General features: G+C 48.0%; 1 protein-coding gene across 1 annotated transcript; it reads right to left on the reverse strand.

Annotated features, from left to right (window-relative positions):
* Window positions 1-15,346: 15,346 nt before the first annotated feature.
* Window positions 15,347-16,017, reverse strand: LOC149225199 (uncharacterized). The gene is made up of 2 exons (XM_089375050.1): window positions 15,758-16,017; window positions 15,347-15,672 (listed from the first exon to the last, which is right to left on the reverse strand). Exons 1-2 carry the CDS (start codon window positions 15,993-15,995, stop codon window positions 15,392-15,394), a joined length of 519 nt encoding a protein of 172 aa, XP_089231176.1. The 5' UTR covers window positions 15,996-16,017; the 3' UTR covers window positions 15,347-15,391.
* Between the last annotated feature and the right edge of the window lie 1,742 nt (window positions 16,018-17,759).

Below are 17,759 nucleotides of genomic sequence, written 5' to 3' on the forward strand. Positions count from 1 at the left end.
GGTGCACATAAATATTTCATATCTAGTCCCAAGCATAACCTTGCAAGATAAAATATACTTCAGATAGAAGTATTCCTTACAATCTTATTCACTTCCACATATGGCCTTATGATCCTCTCTTCTTTATATAGCTTTTGGCCTTTCTCAATATCATGAACCGAATCCACTTAGGACCAATACCTTGGATCAAATACCACGGACCGAATACCTCGGACTAAATACCTTGGGTTAATATCATGGTCCAAAGATACCTTGGAACAAATACTGTTAGGCCCCTATACTACTAATGTAACCCCTTATTGTTATTAGTACAACCCCCTTATTATATTGTTGTACCCATGTAGTCCCCATATTATTACTATTTTTTTTTTTGACAAAATCGGGTACTGATATATTATAAAAACTTCCAGGGACTGAGTCCTATTACATGGATATGACAAACCAAGGTATTAAGGATCCAAAACGGGTTCGCAGACCCTTGATCCTTGTTTCTACATAAACGGTAACTGAAATGAAAGAGGTAACGGCTATATTGCCGGATAAAAGAGCCTGCCAGCCAACAAAATTTGCAATTCATGAGTCCTAGGGGTTCTTCTGGTTAACTGAGTCATCCGGGAGGGATTCCTTCCTTGCGCTAGCTCTAGTTGAAGCTTCCGCTTGCATACTTTGGGTAAGAGTCCTGATATGAGCTATGGCTTCCTCTAGGTGGGTGCATCTGTCCTTCAAGGCCTCGATCTCAGCTTTATATTTTTCCAGCTTCTTCCTTTTTGATCTGCTGTCCGCCTGATAGTCATCTTTGAGGTCGTTGAATCGCTTGATGAATCTGCCTATCATGAAGGTGTGCGCTTTGCAGAGAGTGCACTCACTATTCGTGATGACATTTTCTAAGGGATTGGTAGCAGGCTCCTGAGCTCCCTGCTGATTCTGCTGATCCGCCATTTCTCCTAGCTGGGAAAGAAAGCCAAAGTGCTGGTGTTGCAGATAGGGACGATTTCTGGGGAAGGGGGCGAAATAGGGGAAAGACAGAAAGGGGGAGTGCAGAGCTTTGCACAAGGAGGGGGCCGGATGGGAGGAACAAGATGGCGGGGGAGCAGATGAAAGAAAGGGGGAGCGCTGTGACAGCCAAACAAACAACCTGTTAGCAGGAAAAGAAACTCTGAAATTAAAATTGCCTGAGTTTACCGCTGTTGAGGGACGTGATCCAAGCTCCAGATGACTGCGCCCTGCTTCAAGAGAGAGTCTGTGCTGGGAGGAGGCGCGTGCTAGGACCTTCGAAGCGGTGGAGGATGAGATTAAAGAGAGAGCCATGCTGCTATAAATAGAGGGAGAGAGGCAGCTCGAGTGGGTGATCCAGTGCTGATCGGTTCGATTCCTGAGGTGACTGTGAGTCCAGGTGGAGATTTTGCTGCGCGCGATGGAGATTTTGGTATGATGACCGTCTGAGCAGAGCCTGAGATTGACGGCGGAGGACGAATATAACACTAGATCGGGGCTGGGAGAGGTGACATAAACGATCACAGGGGGGAGGATCTGAGAGAGGAGGGACGGAGTGGCGCAGTCGAGGAGATTTGGCAGAGAGTGAGGTGATTCGGGGATGAGCAAATTTCGAGAAAGATGGAGTCTGAGGTGGCTCAGAATCTGAGAAGAGGGAGGAGGATAAGATTCTTTAAGGGATTGCTTTGTCATAGTAGTAGTCGTTTTCTCTGACTTGGCCTACGGGTCTACTGGCTGCCTTGTTGGCCTGTTCATCAGCCTCTTTGTTGCTGCTCCTTAGCACATGTTTGAGGGTGGCCCCATTTATGTCTCTTATGTTGTCGTTGATCCTAGCTTTAATGTTGTTCAGGGCAGTTTGCTTGAAATCCTTCCCCGAAACCATAGCAGCTATAATAATAGCTGAGTCACCCATTATGAGCGGATTTTGAAGACCAAGTCTCTTCAGAATGGAGGTTCCCAGGAGAAGACTATAGGCCTCGGCCCTATTGTTGGACATTATGCCCAATCCCCACTCGTAGGTCACTATAATCTTGCCTTGATGATCTTTGATGACTCCTCCTGCACCTGCCTGACCCGGATTGTTTTTTGAGGCCCCATCGAACTGAAGGGAGGGCCTCTTTTGGTTTTGAATCCATTCTCTGATTTCCTCATTAGAGCCTCTTAGCTTCCAATCAATCTTTTTCTGACCTGTACTTGCTGCTTTGTGGTTCCTTGATTCATGACTGAATTTGCCCATCCATTCAATTTCCCTTGGGTTCCCAGATTCTTGATCTGATTGGACTATTCCATTAGCACTGATGGTCTCCGAGATGAGGGCGATTGTTTTTGCAAGGGTGCTTGAGATGCTGGCCTTCTTATTGTTAAAAATGCTTTTGTTTCGGGTATTCCAGATTTGCCAACAGAGGGTTGGAGGGATGCTATTCCACAGCCTTTTGGCGAGGGTTTTGTTTTTCTTGGGGTAGGGATAGCTGTTCCCCCAATTTTTTTGAAGGAGGGTGATCTGATTGGTCAATTCACCTATCCTTAACGGACTGATAATGAGCTTCCAGCAATTTCGGGCAAAGGAGCATTCTAGGAAGAGATGGTTGCTGCTTTCTTCCGCTGCTCTACACAGGCAGCAAATTGAGGGACCGAGGATGCCTTTCTTCCTTAGATTTTCCGCTGTGAGGATTTTTCTTTTAAGGAGAGTCCAATTAAAAAATTTGATCTTTGGGAGACATTCCGGATTCCAGGCCGCTTTATGAAGAGGCCAATTATTGGTGGCTGTGGCATTTTGGAGGATTTTGTATCCTTCTCTGACTGTGTAGTTTCCGCCATTGGGGTCCCAGACAAACTTATCCTCGGACAAACTGTTAAGGGGAGCTGACCCTGAGAGAGATTGCTTGAGGTCGGCCCACAGTTCCCTTAGATTGTTTGGGAGGGGGAGATGCTTCCAGCCCAGCCACCTGTTTTGGTCCCAAGAGGAAATGTCATATAGGGACTTAAGATTTTTTCCTTCCATCCACAATTGCAGAGGTCTGAGATTTGGGAGAGCTTCCCTTGCTTCTGAGCCCATTATGCGATCAGTCCAGATGTTAATGTCTCTTCCACTGCCCGGAGCTCTTGAGATATAATCTTTGAAATGGGGGAGAGTTTTTTTTATGAGTTTCCAGACTGGGGTGCACTGCCTGTCAACGATAGATTCCGATAGGATGTTGGAGTTGGGGCCGTTCAGGTATTTTCTTTTGATTACTTCTGTCCACCAGGCGCCTTTTCCGTTGAGGATTCTCCAAATCAGCTTGAAGCCCATGGCCATGTTGGCTAGTCTTGGGATTCTTATTCCTAGCCCTCCTTTTTCGAAAGGTAAAATAACCTGGTCCCATTTTACAAGGCTGAATTTTTTGGAGTCCTGCCTTCCTCCCTGCCACAAGAAGCTCCTGATGATTAATTCCATGTGCTTATGAGTGCTGGCCGGGGCGAGAGTGGTTGCGAACTGATATATGGGGAGGGCTGAGAGGATGGCTTTTATGAGAATTGTTCTTCCGGCCAGGTTGAGCCAGGACACACCCCAACTCTGAAGTTTCCCTCTCAGCTTCTCTATTAGTTTCACCCAAATTTCAGTTTTGACCGATTCCTTTGCTAGTGGCAATCCCAGGTACATGAAATGGCTCCAGTTCCTTTGAGCAGGGATGTCCAAAATTGAGGAGATTCTCTGAATAATCTTCCTGGGGACGTTCCAGGTATATATCATGCACTTATTGTTATTGAGCTTTCCTCCAGACACTTGTAGAAAGAGCTCTAACGTTTTCTTGAACCTTCTTGCCATGAGACTGGAAGCTCCTCCAATTAGGAGGGTGTCATCAGCGAAGAGAGAGTGGTTTATCCCCTTGGTTCCACGCACTATGCTGATACCTGTGATTTCCTTTTGCCTGCGAAGATTTTCCAGGTGTATGCTTAGCGTTTCGGCCATAATGATGTAGAGGAATGGGGAGAGCGGGAAACCTTGTCTCAATCCCCTTGAGCTTCTGAAGAAGTTGCTTGGCCTGCCAGTAATCAGAGGAGCTGTCCAAGGGAATGATATACACTCCATGATCCTGCTGATGAAGGTGCTGGATATCCCAAATTTCCCAAGGGCTGCCTGTTACACAGTAATTTATCACTGCCTTCCTGTCAGTCACCCTGCTGTGTCCAAGAAGTCACAATCACTAAATGTTTGCTCCCTGAACTGGCTAAAAACCCATTTTTCCAAAGTTTTGTGCATCAGCGCGTCTGTTCCTAAAATAACCGCGATGACCAGCGCCCCACAGTCTATTTCGTGCGCTGCCATCGCGGAAGAACATCACTTTTCCGCGATGACGCACAGCGCGGCTTTCACGTGTCCTTCCGCGCTGACATGGCTTGTTCAGTTGTTGTCATGTGCTGACAGCGCGGCAGTCTCCATATAATCCGCGCTGATCCAGTTTGGGCGAATTTGTTCAAACAACCAGCCTTCCAGATCTCTCCAGGCTTGGTTGTTAGCTTTGTGAATGTCGACTCCCTTCTATGGCATGTCTGTTCGACCTTTTGCAACTACTCCCCTTGAAGATAAGCTCATCCTTCCACCTTTTTAGGAGACTCCTTCTCCTATATAAACTTCCACCATTACCATGAGCAGCTGGTTAGAAAATAGCTAGACTTAGCTTGGATTATACAAGAGCTTGTAGTGCTCAGATTGCTGCTATAGGTGTGGTGTGTTAGGAGTGGAAGTGATTGATTGCTTTGGGAAGTTTGTTTGTGACATTTGTGTGAGAGAGAGAGACTAGTTTGTCTTGGGAGAACCATCCTCAAAGGTGAATGCTTGAGATACATGCTGACTGATCCCTCCTGAGAAGTTTATCGACGTCAGAACATTTGGTTGTACTCTTCTCTATTCTGATTAATAATAGATGACTGCTATTATTGTTCCATTCTCGTTTGTTTATGCAATGGATAAATGTGAATTATGTCTTTTCTGACTGGCATATAGTTACTTTTACTAGATTTCACGCTTGCGTTTGCTTTCCCTTCGTGTGTGCAGGTGTCCGTTCGCGGGGATCGCGGAAGACTATGACCAGCTGAAGCGAAGGAGCAAGGGAAACATCCCCTTGACAAACGACAGCGCAGGAATCCAAGTAGGTGCTCTTTACTTCTTGTCTAATTGTAACTAGGAACATGCGTGGCAGCATTGTGTGATTGTTGCTAGACCCCTGTTGGGCTAGTAGGGATCGCCTCTATCCGTAGAGGGGATTTACCTTCTCAACAATTTGGCGACTCCGCTGGGGATCAGCCTTTTTGTCTTTTGAGTCCACTTTTGTGTTTGGCTTTGATTGATCTCTTTGTGGGTTTTTGGGATTGTCTTTTGTGGCTTATGAACTCTCTGGGTGTTTCTGGAAAGCGTCTTTATTATTAAAAAGCTCCTGCCTTTGGTTTGGGAAGTTTTTGTTTTGGCTTTCCTTGTTTTTTACTCCCAGCGCGTTTTATTTCGGAACAGTCGCGCTGACATCGCGGCCCTGTTCTTTTGGTTTTCTCTTCATCGCGCCTGTACGTCTAAAAGTCGCGCTGACCTCGTTTTCAAGGGCAGCGCGCTTTATTCGTGTTCTTCCGCGCTGACATCGCGCCCCCTCTTCTTTGCGATTTCGGTCATCGCGTCTGTGTGTCTTATATCCGCGCTGACCTCGTTTGTCCTAGGGCAGCGCGCTTTTTCCCTGACTTTCCGCGCTGACGTCGCAAAGTTGCTGAAGGCCTCCCCCTGTCAGCGCAAAGTTGCTGAAGGCTACCCGCGCTGAGCCTGAAAAACTTTTTTTTGTCCAATTTGACCTCCTGAACCTCTTGCTGTGACTTTCCCTGCTTCTCCCCACTTGTCTGATGACTTGTTTTTCACTCTCTGAGCTTTGAACTGTTTGATTACGGAGCTCAACTCCATAGGGTTTCGTTTTGCTTGGTTTTAAGTTTGCAAACAACTTCCCTTCTAGCTGCTTGGTTCACGTTTTCATCCTTACTTTCGCGATTACTGGATTGTGTTTGAGTCTCTAATTGACTGGTTGCAACTCTGGTCCATCGGATGTTTGCTTTTCTCTATTTGATTTCACGCTCTGAACCCTAGGACATCTAGCGGCCGTGTGTGTGTCAAGCCTTCCGCAAGGATCCCTGTTTGCTTGATTGACCAGCTCGTTCTAGACTCGCTTTTCGCATTTTTTCAGTGATTGTTAGAGTGTATTGGTTTGTGCTTCCAAGTGATCTTTTCCGCTTCCTCCTTGCTTGCAATCCTTGCTTGTTTTGCAGAGCTTAGATCACATAGCTCGTGCATTGCCTTGTTTCCCTTTGATTTCGAGACTTTGGTTGAGTGTTTTGGGAACTTCGTGTGCTCTCATTAAGTAGTTTACTTGGTGTTCAAGTTCCTCCAAATTCCTTTAGGTGTGTTATGTCACTAAAAGAAAATGAATTAGTAGCTTATTTTAAAATTCGAGAAGGAAAAGAACATTTCATTGATTTCCATTTTCAAAAGAAAAGTTTCCTTTCCTCGCTTTAGTTGCATTTAGCTACTTGTTTGTTTGTTTTCGTTTTGTTTAAAAAATTCTTTGCCCTCTCATAGCTAGAATTCATCGAACGAAACGAAATTCTTTTGCATATAGATTGCATCTAAGTAATTGTGAGCGAACATACGATAGAGCTTGAAATCGAAACTTAATCTCAAGATCAACTATAAAATGAACCAAATGAATCTAAAAACGCATTGGAACTAAACGCAAATATTTAGAGGTCTAGGTTAGAGACGTGTTCCGGCGTCTTAAAACATAGTCACTGTTGTTTCACATTAGGTTGGGTGATTCCTCCTTCTGTGACTCGATAGTGGTCTAATACGGACTGCGCTCCCACGTACCGTCGAGTATATAGGGAGACCCCACTAGGCTTTTATCCTTTATCCATAGGAAGCCGAGTCGGCCGCCCTACAATTCGCAATGCAGTGAACACAGCATTCACGAAGATTGACCACCCGTACCCTAAAAAGTATTCTGTGGTTTTGCGAAGAGTTTGGCACACCCTCTACCTAGAGTTCCAGAGCAGTCACTTTTGATCCTTTTCAGACTCCCTAAACGAAAAGGTGCCTGTGAGCGTCTTGTCACTTCGTGCTCATTAAACATTCGAAGGAGACTGGAGTCATCTTTGTCCTTTTCTCGACTCCTGAAATATGAAAAGGTCAAGTTTGGTCCTTGCGTCTTAAAAAATTAATTTGGCCACGATAACATCTCCTTTTTAGGTCTTGTGTGCGATAGTTTTGAGTAGGCTTTTATCGATAGTTTCCTTTAAGAGTTCTAAGGGGTCTGGTCATCCTGGCTGACCCATCACCTCCCGGTACAAGTGACTTAGGTTCTCAATCCCCTGTTGCTCCCGAGGTACCAGTTGAAGGCGGTACTCTTCCCATTGTTCCAAGTATCCAGCCTATTAACGTACGGTCCCCAGGCAACCCAGATTACTTGGAGGATTGGAATCCCGTCTGGGAAGAAGATTGGGATACCCCCCAAACCCCCCGTACCCCTTTAGGTATGTCATCTCCAATGGAGGGGGCAGCTTCCAGCACGGGTGAGACACCCGCAGTCACAGACATCGAGACACCCGCGGTCACAGACATTGAGACCCCGATCCCGTCTTCATCTCCCCTCCCTCCACGATATCAATCGCTAAGGGATAGGTATGATGCTAGAACAACTTCTACCACCATATGGGATCCTTCTCTCGCGGCCTCGATTGGCCCTTTTGTTTCACAGCCTCTTTTCCCACCCCTCACCTCAGAACTCAACCCGATCGTCACCTCAGTTCCCGCTCAACCTACTGTTTGTGTAGCACGTTCGACTCCGGTCGTCAGTGCTGCGCCGATTCCCTCGTCTGAAGTTCCTCAAGCTGGTTCTTTTGTTGGAGGCATTCCAGGATCAGGACCGTATGATGCTTATGGGGAACCTATAACAGACCCAGATTACGATGGTCCTGTTTTCTTCTTCGATGCAAATGGTGAGTTCCTTGAGGAAATCTCAGGTCTCCCTCGTCACCCCTTCGAAGAGAACGAGGAATCTTTGAATGTCAGGTATGACCACACTACTAAGTACTTTGGAAACCGAGACCCTCCTCGGCAGCCCATAGGACCACCCAATCAGGACCCGTCATTCTACGTGCAGCCCCCTCAAGGGCAACCATTATATGGCCTGCCTGACCCAGGACAATCTGGGCACCCACAAGGTCAACCTTACCAGGAACAACCTATGGACATGGGAGGTCCGCCATACCCATATCAGAATCAACCTACTGGGCAGCCAGAGCAACCGTCTTTTCAAGACCAGCTTGGTTTCCAGCCAGGGTACCCCTCTGGACCAACTGGCTCAGTTTACAATCCCTCCAATCAACCAGCCATCCAGCAAGGGTATCCTTATGGCCAGGGTGGACAACCCTATATTCAACAGGGCCCACCTACCCCTCGAAACGCAAACCCTTCTGGGCAAGGGGGGCAACCCTCTGCCCAGCCTATATACCAAAGAGGGCAGCCTGCCGTACAGCAAGCCCAACCCTCTTCCCAACCCGGTTACGGTGGGGGACAAACGGGCCAACCGTCTATACAGCCAAATCAACCCGGGGCCTACCCTCACCGTCAACCTGGACAAGCTGGCCAGCCTCAGCGTCAACCAGCTATCCAACCCATTCGACCACCCGTTCCGCGAAGACAACCCTTGGTGGCACATGGGCCAACTGGCGTTCAGCAAGGCTATCCTGCTGGCCAACCAGGCCCATCTCGAATCCGGCCAAGTCAACCTTCGGGACGTGTAGTCCAACCTCAACCGGTTCAAGGACAATACTCTGGGCCTCAGACTCAAACAGGTTATCAACCTCCATATCAAACGCAGCCTGCCTACCAGGCTCCGTATGCGACCCAGCAGTCACATGGCTACCAGCAACCCCAGGGGCAAAATCAGTATACTCCTTACCAAAATTATCAGCGACCACAGGTCACTCCCTATCAAAATTATCAATATGGTCAACCTGGCGGGCAAGCTGCTAATTCATGGGGAGCTGGGGGGCAAACACAGGGACAGTCGTCCGCACACGGACAAAACTCCTACGGACAAACTCCCTATGTGCCAGGTCCTTTCGGACCAGGTCCATCGGGACAAAATTCCTATGCGGCCGGTCCTTTCGGGCCAGGTCCGTCTGGACAAAGTTCGTGGGGGCAACCCCAATCTGGGTGGAACCCTAATATCGCCTCGAACCCTCAGCCACAGATGTCCTTCAACCCGCAGCTACCATTTTTGGCTACGTTGGAACTACCCGATGTGTCCAAGTTAACAAATGATCCTATTTTGCATAACTCATGGTGGCCACCGGTTCCGACCAAAATACCAGGTGACTGTCCAAAGTTCGACGGCAAAGCCGGAGAGGATCCTCAAGCCCACGTAATGACCTATCACCTTTGGTGTTCATCTAACTCATGGCTTGATGATTCTATCCGACTGCGCCTCTTCCAGAGGACCCTCACTGGTTCAGCCGCAAAATGGTACATCGAACTTCATCGCGGTATGTTTTCAGACTTTAACTCGTTGGCTATGGCCTTTCTTACTCATTTTCAGTTACCCATTCGGTACGAGACTGGGACCCATTTGCTCACGTCTCTAAAACAGGATACGGCAACGCACATCTCTGATCATATACATGAATGGAGAAGGCGCCGTCGTTTGATTAAATTTTGGATTCCCGATCAACTCCTGACCGACTGGTTTACCACGTCCTTTGTTCCTAAAATTGCCAAAGATATTGCAATGGGGGCGTGTGTAACTGAAGAGCAAGCGATTGCGCGAGCTCAATACCTTGACTTAGTATATTCTCAGTCAGGTACTTTGTATGACTATTTGCCAGATGCCCCGAGGCACGGACAAACCAAAGCTCCACCGAAACCGTCTGTGGATGGAGTTATTGGCTCCGTGAATTCACCAAGTAAGAAATCAACCGCAAACTCTGGGAAGCAGAAACAAAACGCCTCTAACGAGAATGCTTCTCAGAGCCCATCTATTCCTGGGAATACCTCCGAGGTAAATGCCGTTCAGTCCACCGCGGCAGACAAATCCTCGAAAGGCAAAAAGAAAGGAAAGGCCAAAGAAAAATCCGGACAACCTAAGCAAAATTCTCCTAAACCTCCCACCGAGGACGGAGCCAAGCGGAAGCCTAAGTATCCCTGCCTCATTTGCGAGGAGGATCACTACACCAAGGACTGCCCTAGGCGGTCCGAGGTTAGTCGGCTTTTAAAAGGTGCTTCAGGGTCCCCCGCCGTCCTTAAAGAGCCTTTCCCATCCCAGCAGACGCATCAGGTGGCAGACCCTTCTCAATCCTCTTCCTCGTTCGGTTCTCAAGTATTCATGGCAGGAACCATCCCCGTCCACGTCACGACTCGAACGAAAGAATATCCATCTTCAGCCGGGAAGGAGCCGGAGGTCCCCTCCAGCGCTCCCGCGTCTAGTTCTGGCCCTCTTCACATTGAACGGCCCAGCACCGAGACGATCCCTCGACCCCCTCCCAAAGGTGTACTCAGGAAGTCATCTTATAACCCCAATGCTCGTGCCGCACAACATTATAGCATTGTCGAGGACTTAGCTCAGGCTCCGTCTGCTATGTCCGCGTTAGAAGTCCTCCAGAGCTGCCCCTCCCAGAGGAAGTCCCTGCTATCAGCAATTGGTGGCATCGACCCGGCAGATTCGGATCTCATTTCTTTCGACCTCGAAGGTTTCACGCAGAGATTACCTCATCAGGTGGCCTTCCTTATACAAGTTCTCATCAAAGGCAAGACGATTCACCGTACTGTCATTGATGAGGGAGCCTCAACCTGCATCATGTCAGTTGCTTGTTGGAAGGCTCTTGGTTCGCCTGCTCTGAGCCAGTCTCCCACCACCCTAGAGGCGTTCGATGGAAGAGAATCTCGTCCACTTGGTATCCTCCCGCGTTTACCTATCTCTTTAGAAGGGAAAACTGTAGAAGTCGAGGTTGAAGTCGTTGACGCTAATCTCACTTACAACCTCCTTCTAGGACGAAGCTGGACTTATGCCATGCAGGCCGTGGCTTCCTCTTTATTCCGTGTCGTTCGCTTTCCCCATCAAGGAAAAATCGTCACGGTGGACCAGCTGTCCTTTTTTGCTTCCTCTTCTGAAGGGAATGTACCATTCGTGGAGCATACCTTCAAATCGCTCGAGAGTGTGGGTGCCGAATTATTTAAAGATCCCTCCTTGATGGGAGTCTTTCCCCTCCCACCTCCAAATCTCGCCTCCGTTAACATGATCAGGACGCATTCTGATCCTTGGGTTCTCCCTCCCGTGAATCAAGAAGACTCATGGGGCGAGATGATGCCGTTGAGCCCAGCCGAGCTCAACTACATCGAAATAGTTGCTGCATCGGCTTCAACCTCCGGACCTGCTTTTCCAAGCAGCGTTCCCGATTCACCTCAAACCTTCCCCTGGTTGGGAGAGAAGGCCACCTCGGACCCCCTGAAAGAATCATTCCCATCCGACGAGGCTATTATCGAGACTATGTCTCCCGAAGAGCTCCCTTGGTTTGATCACCACCATCGCTCTTCGTTCCTCCCTCCTTATTCGGAAATGGCCACGTGTCTCGGAAAGTTTGCTTCATGTCTCCCACATATCCCTCTCCAAACACCTATCCAGTTATATCAAGTGTCCTCGGAAGGGAACATGGGTAACATTACACAAACTTTGGCTATCGACATCTCCGTCAAAACAGGAGTTGTCGAAAATATTCATATTGGAGTCACATGTACTCCCGAGGAAATTCAAATCTACACAGATCTATTTCGTGAATTTCGTGATGTTTTCGCATGGTCTTACGAAGAAATGCCCGGCATTGACCCCAGTATCGTGGAGCACGAAATCCCTACCTATCCTGGGGCTAAGCCTGTTCGTCAGCGTTTACGCCCGGTGCACCCTCGAAAGGCTGCAGCCATCAAGGCCGAAGTTGAAAAGCTTTTTCGAGCTGGTTTCATTTATGCCATTCCCCTCACGGAATGGGTATCTAATATAGTTCCTGTCAATAAAAAACAGGGCACTATTCGGGTTTGTGTTGACTATCGCGATATCAATCGCGCCTGTCCAAAAGATAACTTTCCTACGCCCTTTATTGATCAGCTTATCGATGATTGCGCAGGAAGCGAAATTTATTCGTTCATGGACGGCTTTTCTGGTTACAACCAGATCAACATAGCCCCCGCAGACCAGCACAAGACCGCTTTCATTTGTCCTTGGGGCACCTTCGCTTACAAGAAGCTACCTTTCGGTCTTAAAAATGCCGGTGCCACTTTCCAGCGTGCGATGTTGTATGCTTTTCATGATATCCGAAACATCGTACAACCTTACCTGGATGATCTACCCGCTCATTCAGCTAAACGTCAAGACCATCCATCTCATTTACGCGAAATCTTCCTTCGCTGTCGACACTACCGTATTCGACTCAATCCGCATAAGTGTGTCTTCTGCGTGGAATCTGGCCGACTACTCGGGTTTATCGTCTCCCGAGAAGGCATCCGTTTGGATCCCCTTAAAGTCGAGGCCATTGTGAATCTTCCTCCCCCTGCCACTCTACAGCAATTACAAAGCTTGCAGGGAAAAGCCAATTTTCTCAGACGATTCATCCCAAATTATGCCGAGGTGGCCAAGGGTTTCACGCGATTACTAAAGCGAGACACGCCCTTTCATTGGGACGCTATCGCTCAGCAATCTTTTGAGCATCTTAAAGACCTTCTGGTCTCAGCTCCGCTCCTAAGACCTCCAAATTACCACCGTGACTACACCCTTTATCTGGCCGCCGCCGATACCACCATCGGCATGGTTTTAGTGCAAGATGATGACGATGGCTCAGAGCACGTTGTATACTATCTTAGTCGCAACCTCCTTGATACGGAGACTCGCTATGCATATGTCGAAAAGTTGGCATTGGCTGCTGTATGTGCCGTCCAACGTTTCCGTCATTACATCCTGTTGCGCACAACGACCGTGATCTCTGACTGCAACCCCATGACCTATATTTTATCACGTCAGTTGCTGGGGGGAAAATACTCGAAGTGGATTGTAATCCTCCAAGAGTTCGACTTGGAATTTACTGCCGCCAAGTCCAAGAAATCCCTGGTCTTTGCTGAACTGCTCTATTCCTTACCATCTCAATCTGCACCATCTCACTTAGAGGAGAAAATTCCGGATGAAACACTCTTTCTCATCAGCACTCTCGACCCATGGTACGGGGACATCATTGTATATTTACAAACGTCTTCGTTTCGTCCTAATACATCAAAAGAAGCCCGACGACGGATACGTCATCAGGCTCAACCGTATCGCATTTTAGGCGACACCCTGTACCGCCTCGGCGTCGATTCCCTTCTTCGCCGATGCTTAACTCTCGAGGAAGCTGAGCGAGTCATGAATGACTGCCACTCCGGCGCTTGTGGTGGCCACATGTCCGGATACGCTACCGCTCAAAAGATCCTCCGCGCTGGTTATTTCTGGCCTTCTATATTCAAGGATTGTATCCTTGCTGTACGCGCATGCCATGAATGCCAGGTTTACCACCGGAAGATGCGTGCACCTGTTGCACCACTGCACCCTGTTGTAACCGTAGGTCCATTTGCCAAATGGGGCATCGATTATACGTCCTGTAACCCTCGTTCGGCCGGGGGGCATGGGTACATTATCGTTGCCGTGGATTATTTCACCAAGTGGGCCGAAGCAATGCCTACATTAAACGAAGACGGTCACACAGCGGCGCAGTTTCTATTCAATCATATCATCACTCGCTTCGGAGTCCCTCAGGCTATCGTTACAGATCACGGAAAGCATTTCCGAAATCATATGATGACAGAGTTAACAAACCAGTTAGGCTTGCGTCAAGATAGTTCGTCACCCTACTATCCTCAATCTAACGGTCAAGTTGAAGCTGTGAACAAAGTTTTGATCACCATGCTTCAACGCACCGTCAATACGCACAAGTCGAACTGGCATCTAATGCTTTTCCCAGCCTTGTGGGCCTACCGGACTTCTGTGAAGGATGCCACCAGTTTCACCCCGTTTCAACTGGTCTATGGACTGGAGGCTACCCTTCCCGTCGAATGTGAAATTCCTTCATTAAAATTAGCTGTCGAGTTGCTTCCCAACACCACTTCGGTGGAGGAACGACTTCTTTACCTAGAACGGTTAGACGAGACTCGTCGTTTGGCCTCTCTGGCTATCGAAGCGCAGAAGAAGAGAGTCAAGGCTCACTTCGATCAGAATATTCATCCTCGTTCCTTTGTTGAGGGAGATTTAGTACTGCTCTACGATCAAGCTAAGGATAAGCTGGGGGCAGGAAAACTCGAATCCATGTGGTTAGGCCCCTACATCGTGAAACGTGTTTTACAAAAGGGCGCATATGAGTTGATTGATTATGAAGGGAATCCTCTTGACAAGCCCCGAAATGGGCTCTATCTGAAAAAGTACTATGCATAACTGCTCACAGTCACTTTGTATATACGTGTGTTTTGAGTTTTTACTGCATGAGTTTCTTTTGCTTTGGTGTGAAGGCGTGTTTTTGCCCCTTATTATGCTTTCTCTTTCCTGCGCAGATGTCTTGTACTCCTTATGTTGGTTTCGCTGATGGTGCCTGCCGTAGTACTTGTAATTTGTCTTCGGCAGCGTGGGTGATCTACGATCCTCACGGGGAGTTGATAAACCTACAGGGTGTGTGCCTAGGTCGTACCACTAACAATGTTGCCGAGTACAGTGCTGTAATAGAATTGCTTGCCGAAGCAGTTGACCTCGGCATCCGAGAGCTAGTGGTAAACCTGGACTCCCAGTTGGTGGTCCATCAACTAAACAGGCAATATTCCGTCAGAGACCAGCGCATATTAAGGTTATACCTACGTGTGAGATTGTTAGAACGGAGTTTTGATTTCATTACTTATCAGCATATTCCAAGACGATTAAATACGTTGACTGATGCATTGGCAAATCGTGTATTAGACAGACATTTGCGAAACAGATAAACATCATGCAAGGAAGGAAAGAACAGCATAGTAAGACCATAAGCATATGTAAATAAATCATTCCAAGCATAGTTTGCACGTGTGTTTTTAAGCTTGCATTAAATATATAAAATCCATGAGTCAAGTGTCATGCAAATCCATACATAAGATCACAAATTGTACTGAACAAACGCATAACACAAGATAACACATCATCACATGTAACAACGACTCATCCAAAAACCGGTATGTATATATATATATATCGTGTGGCGCACTGAGGCGCTCAAAAATAGAAGTACGTGTCCAAAAATCTCAGTACATCCGAGTCATAATGTCTCAAAATAAACAGTGGAAATAAAACCTAGGTGACTAATCGGCTGGGTGGTGCTCTCTGTAGTACACGGCCGCTCGTGCTACCCGCCTCAGAAGGCGGTGCACTCTGGGTTCCACACCCACTGTGTGGATCTGATGCTCCACAGGGACCTCCTCAACCCCCTGGAAATCCGGTACCCCCTCCAGCAACCCCTCAAGGTTGCGAGCCACAACCTCTGGCGTGTTGGCCTCTGGAGGGGCTAAGGCCAAAGCTCCGGCTCCTGGGCCCTCTCTCCGTGCCGTGACAGCCAGGCCAATCGGTCTAGTAGGCCCTACATCTGCGTGACAAGACATTTATTAGGACATGTACATAATAAAAAAAAAAAAAATATACAAAACTCAAAAAGACAAAAAGTGTCATACCTGCATCATCCCACTGTTCACCCGGAGGCAGCACCAAGTCAGGATCATTGCGGAAATCCATCCCTGCATATGGCCAATCCTGTACGAAGATCTCCTGTTGGTCCAACCAGTCTCTGAAATATACCCCCCAGCTATGTGGTCGGCCGCCACCCCCACGTGGCATAATCCGAGCCCATCGAGTGGCCCTCGTCTCTCGAGGATCTCTGGGGGCATCCACAGCCATAGACTGCAGCCGCATGGCTGGTACTCGCTCCAGAATAAGCGGGACCAGGATCGATCCATACCCGAACTGTTTCGTCTCTCCGCGACGGCAGTTGCTCAACTGCCTTTTCATATTGTTGCACACTGCAGTGCACCAGTCGAACACGGTAGGCTCGAGACACTCGAGGGCTAGTAGGAGATGAGTCTTGGACGCCTCATGGTTCGCCATGCTGCCCGCTGCCCGGGTCACCATGAACAGAATGGTGCGCAACACTATGTCTCTCACTGTGGCGATCGAGCACTTCCCACTCCGCGTCTTTACTGCCCCTGGGCAAACCTCAGCCATTAAGTCATCCAGGGTACCACCGCTAGGTCGCTGCCCCTCTAAGATGGGCCTCCCACCTCGGCGCGACAGCCCAGTCAAGAAGAAGATGTCCATATGATCGAACTCGATGTCGTGACCGCGGATGGTGAATTTTTGGTCCACCGGGTTCCATGCCCTGATCAGCAGCTCCAACAAATCATGTTGGGCCCTTAGACGCGGCGTCAGGAAGAATTTCATGAATCCACACGCCCGCATGGCGTTGCAACAATTTACGTCTCCCCAAGCAGCCACATCCTCCACATCGTGAACTCTCTCTTGCCATTGAAAAGCCATGATGTCCTGCATGAACAATAAAACCGATCAGAAGAGCTTCCAGGTAAAAATTCACGTTCATTCTCAAAAACACAAAATTTTTCCGCGCCAGCGCGACTGTTTTAGAAACAGCCGCGCTGACAATGGCAGCTCTTTGTTAAAAATGCGAGGTCAGCGCGGAAGAACACGCCTTTTCCGCGCTGACCCGAAGTTGGTTACATTGCCTATTTTTCGATCAGCGCGACCCCGTGGGCAATTTCCGCGCTGACCGAGGGCGCACCCATGCAAATAAAAAATGCCCAATTGGGCCTATTCGACCGTTAAAAAACTCCTAAAATGAACCAGAATGCAGGGCAAAGGAATGGGAACCTACCTGGAAGAAGCAGATCTGAAAATGGTCTCCGGATGGGCTGGAAATCGCTCCGTCAACTTTTTGGCTTCTCCACGTTCTTCGCACTCCAAATAGTAAAATGGTAAAAATGACTTATTACCCCCCCCTATTTATAGTAAAAACTCCTAAATTACCATATTTTTTGGGTTTTTACCATTTTTTGCCATAAAACTAGCCTTGGTTCTGTTTTCAAGCATGTTTCAATATGTTTTTTACGTATATCGAATGGATTTATGCGGGTAGTGCCCTTGTGCAGGTACAGGTATCGCAGCTTGGTCATGACAGTCCACGATTCATGTGATTCCCAAAGTGTCGTCTCTAAGCTCTTCTCCGACGTTAAACAAGAGAAGATGGCCGAGCTCCCTTTCAGCTCGTTAAAGGGAACGAAGGGCGGTCGTTTTTAAGCTCTTTTTCCGACCGTTAAACCAAAAAGATCGCCGGGTGCTTGTCGTTTCGCACTCGATATTGGCTCTAAAACGACGTGTCTTCGACCACTTTTTTACTTTTTCCGGTCGGCGACACTATTTATGAAAAGTACTCCTCGGTTGTAATGACCGGGCGGTTCTTTCGAGCACAGTTTTATACTTTTTCGGGCTCGAGAGACACAACTGTACGAAAAAGGACCCCCCTGGAGCCTCCTTTTCCGCATTCTTTTCAGACTCTCGAAACAAGAAAAGAAGCCGAGTTTTTCCTTTGTCAGGCTCGTTAAACACTCAATGACATCGGATATTGTCAACATGACACACATCAAGCATATGTTACCCCCGTCAAGC

This window comes from Pinus tabuliformis, chromosome J, assembly GCF_031772625.1.
Source record: "Pinus tabuliformis cultivar Carrire ecotype Pingquan chromosome J, CPIR1, whole genome shotgun sequence".
NCBI classification, from domain to species: Eukaryota; Viridiplantae; Streptophyta; class Pinopsida; order Pinales; family Pinaceae; genus Pinus; species Pinus tabuliformis.

Excerpts from the sequence above, each read along its gene's own strand:
- LOC149225199 (XM_089375050.1), bottom strand. The coding sequence starts at position 15,995 with ATGCGGCTGCAGTCTATGGCTGTGGATGCCCCCAGAGATCCTCGAGAG. Across the intron at positions 15,673-15,757 it reads TGAACAGTGGGATGATGCAG|ATGTAGGGCCTACTAGACCG; the intron begins GTATGACACTTT and ends CTTGTCACGCAG.